Source organism: Alosa pseudoharengus, unplaced genomic scaffold (assembly GCF_046254945.1).
Source record: "Alosa pseudoharengus isolate Yale_2024_CS ecotype anadromous, Long Island Sound unplaced genomic scaffold, YU_APseudo_1.1 YU_APseudo_1.1_scf_5, whole genome shotgun sequence".
Classification (NCBI taxonomy): Eukaryota; Metazoa; Chordata; class Actinopteri; order Clupeiformes; family Clupeidae; genus Alosa; species Alosa pseudoharengus.
This window is the reverse complement of record NW_027468837.1, coordinates 25345470-25352974: the sequence shown is the minus strand read 5'-3', so window position 1 is coordinate 25352974 and position 7505 is coordinate 25345470. Positions and strand designations below refer to the sequence as shown.

Genomic DNA, 7505 nt, shown 5'->3' with positions numbered 1-7505 from the left:
TAATTCAGTGTATGATTTGTCATGACAATACAACTTTTCTCAGTTGCTTTAAAGCTTCTGTCAACTCTGACATCACACTTTCAAAACAATCATACAGTAGCATAGCTTTGTAGCCGCCTGGATGCGCAAGCCACTAGCAGGGTAATTCGAATAAGATAGCACTGATTTTTTTTTCTTTTTTTCCCCTAACCCTAACCTCGAACAAGAGCGTCTTATGTTGTAATCAACAGGAGTTCTCCTTTAACATACAGGCCTAAAAAGAAGCACTTTAGCCAATATTTTGTTTGCAAAAGGCTCTAACAGTGACAAAATATTCAAAACATGCAACAAAGGCGAATCTTTCCTTAAACCTTAGTGACCGAAGGACACAAGTTGCATCCAAATTCACATCCCTCTTTCTCTGCTGAATTGCTTGCAGAGTATTCATCATACAGGTCACATCACATTTATTATTTAAAAATAAGTAAAATTAGCACACGCCTTGGCTGTGGAACTCTAAAAACTCTAGTAAAACTCCCTCTGTACTCCTCTTTTCCTTTTCACCACCATCACTCCATCATCTAAATTCTTCTACTCTGTCCTCCCCTAAACAAGTCACCAGCTCCTCTTCTCCTCTCCTCCCCTCTCTTCTGCTGATGCATATAGACCCTTTCAAGAGAGTTCCATTATCAGCATCATAGTTGGCCCCACAAGACTTCCGTTTTAACATTCCATATGCAGAGGAAGTAGATTGGGAACCAAAAAGAACGTTCAAGCATTGTTATTGTTTACCTTGTTGAAAGGGTCCATATGGTTCAGTGAGAGACAGAATGCAGGAGAACATACAGTATCCAGAGGACTTGGGTGGAAAGGGCAGGATGTAATACCCATAGCGACATTTCCATTTCACAGGGTTGGAATAACCTCATTTCCTGCTCTTTGTTAATCTGCCACATGCTTCATGGGAATGTCATGCTTCCCATCAGGCTTTGTGGCTAATTACTGTACACCTCATTATGTAATACAACATCCACAGTACACACTGTAAACCCCCACAACCACCATACACCACGCACACACGCACGCACACACGCACGCACACACACACACACACACACACACACACATACACACACACAAGCACACACACACACACACACACACACACACACACACACACACACACACACACACACACACACACACACACACACACACACACACACACACACACACACACACTCATCACATTCTTCTGTCATGGCTGTAAGGTTTTCCATCAGTTAAGTGAACAAGAGAAAGTTGCTAGCAGAGAGGAGAAAAACTAAATGCATTCTGAAAAAAAAGAAAGAAAAAAAATGCAACAGAATACAGATTCAGTAGAAAAGACTGAGGCTGAGAGTCCCTGAGCCCAAACTTCATTGGTAAGCATACCATGGAAACTGAAACTAGGCTAAAAGACAAGATGCAAAAAAACCCCAAAAAACCCAGTCCAGGGCCCGTGGAGAATGGTCCTGAATCGTCAACAATGGGCTCATCATTCTGTGCCTCAGCTCCGCGTCAGGCCTTGAGAGGGAAGTGACACAGCGCCGGGGTGGGGGGGCGGGCGGGAAGGTTGGTTGCGGGGGTGGATATGGGGAGAGTGGGCAGACACAACTCTGCAACTCTCTCCCCATCTCTCTTCAAAAAGGCCACCTGGGACCCCACCGCCATAATGGATGACATTATTAAAAACCCAAATCACACACACACACACACACAGACACAAACACACACACACACACACACACACACACACACACACTTTCACTTAAAGGCACAACAGCTACGTGGAGTTAAATAACTCTCAGGGTACTATGCCAGTTAACGTTCAAACAACTCTGTTTCAATGGGCTACATTGTTACTGTATCGCTTATAACACACAACAATAATAGTACAGTGAAGCAATTACATCCTGGGAGTTACTTCATCTCCTTCATATGGTTAGGCAGCGGTTATAATCTACAGCATGTGTTGTTGGAGAATAACACTAACTTCAGGAATCTCCACTACCCTTATAAGCCACATTCATAAACCAGGCTTCATGATACAAAATCTAAGTTAGTGCTGTATTGGGACAAATTAGTTCTGCTTAAGGTAGACACATCTGATTAAATTCCACAAAATCTAAAAGTAAAAAAAAGTCAAAGTTCATCAACACCCTGTGGATTTCCTATCAAACTATCTTCACAACATGAAGATACATGGTACTTTGCCAATGACACATACTGTATATGAATGCAGATAATCAATCAAAGCAGGGGTCTTTATCTGTTTGATACAGCCAAGCCAAGAAACAGCCAAGTCATCATTCTGCCAAATGTGTGTGGGTATCTGTTTATGCCTCCAGCAAATTGGTTCACATCCTGAGACACACAATTCCCTCTAATTGAGCCATCTTCTGCTGTAATCACCTGAGTGGAAGCTCTCTGTCAGCTGATTGGTGGTGTTCTTAAATGTCACTGCGGCGACAGTTTGTTAATTATGCTGTTTTGTTGTGCTGCTGCGGTTAGCTAATCCCGTTAGCTGACACGCTCCTCTCCCAAAAGCATTGATTTGCAGACAGGAGAGAACGGATCAGATGACAGCACAAACACTCGTTCTCACACGGATTTGACACATTACATTGTTTCAGCGTGTGTGTGTGTGTGTGTGTGGGTGGGTGAGTGTGTGCCATCGACTCCCCAGAGATCACACTCATCAATCATTGTCTGTGAGAGTTATTACAACCACATAAAACTCTCTTTTCTTCGTCTGCAAGTTTGACAACTTTAGACAACGGATGGGACACACGTCTCTCCGTTACACACTAGTCTCTCACACTTTGATTGTCTTGTTTTGTTTTTCTGTTGTGCAGCAAACACAGTCCCTTTTGCATCTAGTACCCGCTGCGCTGTCATATCGCTCCAGTTGCAGAAATATGCTCCGGACTCATTCGGGGTGGAGGGGCTGTGGTAGTGCCTCTCGATGGCACAGAGATTAATCCCACTGTCCGCTGAAGATGAATATGTTTTGGCGGAGCGTCCTCTCCGGAGCAGAACTTTGGGCAGTGACCCTTGGAGAGAGGAGAGGATGGGATGGGAAAGAGAGGCTGAGCCCGGGACATGTGTGTGTGTGTGTGTGTGTGTGTGTGTGTGTGTGTGTGTAGTTTCTGGCTGTTCACTGGACGTTTTCGTGGGGCCCCCTGCCACACCGTTTGTCATTTTTGGGTCACTTTGCCAATGGGAGAGAGAAGAGAGAGTCGCCATGCGCCCGTGGGAAGGACGTTTGGAAAATGGGCCCACCACCTCCAGTACCGACATCACCCCATGCCTGTCCGAACCGAAACCCCTCCCCTTTCCCCGCAGCAGACAACCCATCCCACCCCCATCCCACTCCCGTTTTGTGTGACCATTCAATGACCCCATGAGGGAGATTAAAGAGACCTGTCTGCTGGTCACTTGGGCCACCTGGACCCTCGAGAGATGACGACAGATTTAGGGGTTTGGAGGACTTTTTGGGGTGGTGGTTGAGCAGGTGGTTGGGCACGGTGTAGTTTGGCAAATGGAATGCCAGCAGGCCTGTATTCTCAAGGTCAAACTGTGGTGAACGTGTGAGCAATGCACCAAAGACGTGGCATTATCAGACTCTTTGATTTTGCATATCTCTTGTGCTTTGAGACTCTGCATATATCACCACCCTTGCTGTCGTTAGTCACTGGGCTGCAAGGCACAGGAAATGACATGGATTTCATTTAAGCAGTCTCATGCTGTAAAATAAACAGTACTCTACATGTCCACTCCGTCACTGCCCACAGCATACAAAAGCAACAGAACAGATGGCCCCAACCTGACATGAAGCTCAGTGAGACAATGAGCGCTTGCAGTCTTGAACTGCAAGGAAAGTGGAGAACCCCCCCCCCCCCCCAAAAAAAAAAACAATCAATTTTCAAACCTAATTTCTAAATTTTGATGACTGCTAAAACATAATTACTTCTTGTTCCATTACGGAGTCTTGCTCTTGCACTCTCTCTCTCTGGTCAAATAATTATACATGGCCTGCATCATCACCTTTCGCTCCGAGTTGCCTCCACCCGAGGAGAACATTAGCTCAATCAATGTCAATTATTCCATGGTCAGTAGACAACCAGTAGACAACCATTCAAATAGATTTTTTTTAGTTTTTGTATGCTTTCCCATGCTCTCTTGTCATATTTTGAACAAAACACACACACGCTTATCAACAAGCCACTGAATGTGCTGTATTTAGAAACAAAATGTCATATTCACACAGGCAAACGCCTTGCTGGCGTCCATGGGAATGGACGAGATCAGCACTAGCCGACGGATCGGGACATTTTCTTCCATCGCCACTTTTCACAGCTAGTGACAGCTGTCAGATGAAGGAGGTGTACATGATGGTGTTTTGATGGGGGAACGTTATGTGCTGGCACATAACTTGCGCTGGTACGGTAAGTGCACAAGAGCATTATGTGCTGGTTTTGAGAGCGTGGAATAGAAAACACTAAGCCTTTGGATTAGTGAAAAAGATTGTCCCCAGTGTTGAATCGAGTCCATTTTCTGGTATTCACATTGCTGTTTTCACACAGTTGTTGATATTGACAAAGCCATCGTGTTTGTGAAATTGCTTTGTAGGACACATTTATGACATTACAGGATAGCGAATGCTGGAATAAGATACAAGAGTAACTCTTTAACTCTGTTGGAGAATATGGCATACCAACACAGAACACGTAACCGGTAGTGATACCATGCCTCAAATCCTCCTGAGTAATAAAGCTCATGGTTCACGGCACCAGTCCTAAAATATGTATATATATTTGGAAATATTAGCTAACTGACGTCCTACCAATGTACACTACTCAAGGTCTGCAGTAGGTAAAGGATGGCCAGTCAACCCATGTTAGCAAAAAGTACTGAAAAGACTAGCAAGTTGCAGAGGCCTAGCAATTTAACTCAGTGCCTCCAGAGCATGATACCCTGGGAGAACCCAGACAGATGTGTTAGCAAAAAAAAAAAAAATCGAAAGTCAAAGTTCCACTAGGCTTTCTATATGTGTTGCTGTGATCACGGTGTGTGTCTGTTTACTTCCGTTTTGCGGCGAGATGCAATGTTACAGTTTTTCTCAGTCGCTTTGGTGCATTTCTCGAATCATCATTAACGTTTGCACAACAGTTAGTGCAAACAATGAGTGCAAACTGCACCACATAGTGGATTATCTGCAAAAGTGTGCATCATGCATAAGATGCTAATTTTATGTCTCAAAAGCAAGCATTTATGCCAATAAAACTGTCAGTGCAATCAGAATGACAAGTACTTATGCCAAATGTTCATGAACAAGGTAGTCAAACTGCTTTGTCACATAATATAACAGTTTACTCTTTAAGTATTTCCTAATTTCCTAAACAAATCCACCTTTGTCTGTGTGGCATAGCTATTTACATACAGGTTGCAAAGTTACATGCTATTTTGGGGATTAATTGCAATTGACTGGATATGTTTCAACATTTTTACTATACTGTATTGTTTGTAATGCAATTTGTTGACAGACATTGTTACAGTATAACGCCTTTTACAGGATTGTGCAAAGGAAAAGTTACAAATTTACAGTGAAACATAGGAAACACCCTGTATGACAACTAGTTACATCAACTAGTCGTAACTATGTAATGACTCAAGCAATGAAATAAGGCCTATTTGTTTTATAGGGCAGGACTATTCAACATGTAACTAGAACAATGCATTTTGATAACATGACATGCATTTTGACAACATGTAAAAAACAGCAGATATTTGTACACAATCAGTTGCCTGTTTTTATTATGTGCACAAGAGATGAGATGATATGGAATTTGAACAAGCAATTTTATGAATTTCAACTCTGATCTGAGAAATGCACCAAAGCGACTGAGAAAAAAACTGTAATGTCCAAGCTGTTATAGAAACTAGTTGACGTTCTATTGGAGAATTTGTCACTGGCAAGGACATTTTGGAACACAGGCTCACCTGAGACGGGTGTCCTGCCAGGGCCAGCTTGACTGTCGTCTCCCAGATATGCGCCTCCAGGCTACGCCCACGTGCTGTCACCATGAACTGGACCGGCTCCGACAGGTTTGCCACATCTTTCTCAGCGTACACGGAACCGTCAGGCTGCACGCTGTAGTTCGGGTCGCTGCTCTCGAAGCCAAGTAAGTCGACGACATGGCAACCTTCAAACTTCACTATAAAGGAACAACAGATAAAAGGCATTGTCAAAATTCTGTCTTTTTGCTGTTTGACATGAGTTGTAAATTATCTAAATAAATGACATATGCTGGATGGAAACAATCCCAAACAAGCTTACAAGCACATATACAGCACCTTTTTATGCAGCACATCAAATCTGCTTTGATCAGCAACATTCAAAACATCTTTTCTTTTTAAAATAAAGAAGCAGTCTATGACATCTCTGAACTTATATTCATCATTGGCAATCAACACAGCAAGTATTGTTGAGTTGATTCTAAATTTCACATTAAAACATTTCCCATTCATCACAGCTGCGACCACAAAGACCAGATAATACTGGTCTACCAATACAACCCTTCAGTGGGACTATTGTGGGCTAAAAAGAAAAAAAAACAGAAAAAGAAAAAGAAAAACAACTCAAAACAACCTGCAGAAAAAAGCTCTCACCCTTGACCTGATATTTAGGTAAATACTAGCGGGAATGGTGGTCTTAACATTTCCAGTTCAAATCAATGAGCTGCAACATCGTGTATTCAGTGTGTACATGGAGATAAGACATATGTGGGCAGTTGAAAGACACATGTCCAAGAAAGCACCACTGAAAGAATACCACAGGCTATTACAATAAAATCAATGCTGAAAGATTGCCAGTGGCCATTATTTTTAATTACGTGCCTAGATACATACTCGCACACACCCACACACACATACATGGCTGCTTCAACAGAACCGCACATTATTGAGCCCCCACAAACCTCTGCTTTTTTACTTTTTTTTCCCCCCTCTCTTAGTTTTCCTTTTTGTGCACTTTCGTGAGCGAGGAGCAGACGATTACAAATGACGCTCAGGCTCCCGTGCGTTTGTCGGAGCGGCAGAGCAAAAAGAGAGGACGGGACGAGGCGTCTCGGAGTCAAGCGCTCGGAGATCCCGTCTCCAGTGGCACGTTTGACAGGGATGAAGGCATGCTGGGTGTCTGTGCAGCCCGCGCACGCACAAAAGATCAGACCCCACAGGAGCTCGTTTGACAGACGGAGAAAGAAAGTAAAAGAGTTAGAGAGAGAGAGATAGGGAGAGAGAGAGAGAAAGAGAGAGAGAGAGAGAGAGATCAAGAGCTAGTGTGAGTGAAAGAGTGGGAGAGAGGGAGGGAGAGAGACAGAGAGAGAAAGAGAGAGATCAAGAGCTAGTGCGAGTGAAAGAGTGGGAGAGAGGGAGAATTTGAGCAAAACATAAAAACAAGAGTATGAGTTTGATGGTGACAC

At 43.4% G+C, this 7505-nt stretch overlaps 1 protein-coding gene across 1 annotated transcript in view; it reads right to left on the bottom strand.

Moving 5' to 3' along the window:
* Nucleotides 1-6213, bottom strand: part of cdh4 (cadherin 4, type 1, R-cadherin (retinal)) — an 84565-nt gene extending 78352 nt beyond the window's left edge. The window contains exon 1 of the mRNA XM_076268279.1: nt 6025-6213. Coding sequence (XP_076124394.1) covers nt 6025-6108 — 84 coding nt within the window. The 5' untranslated portion in view covers nt 6109-6213. The remainder of the gene's footprint in view (nt 1-6024) is intronic.
* Between the last annotated feature and the right edge of the window lie 1292 nt (nt 6214-7505).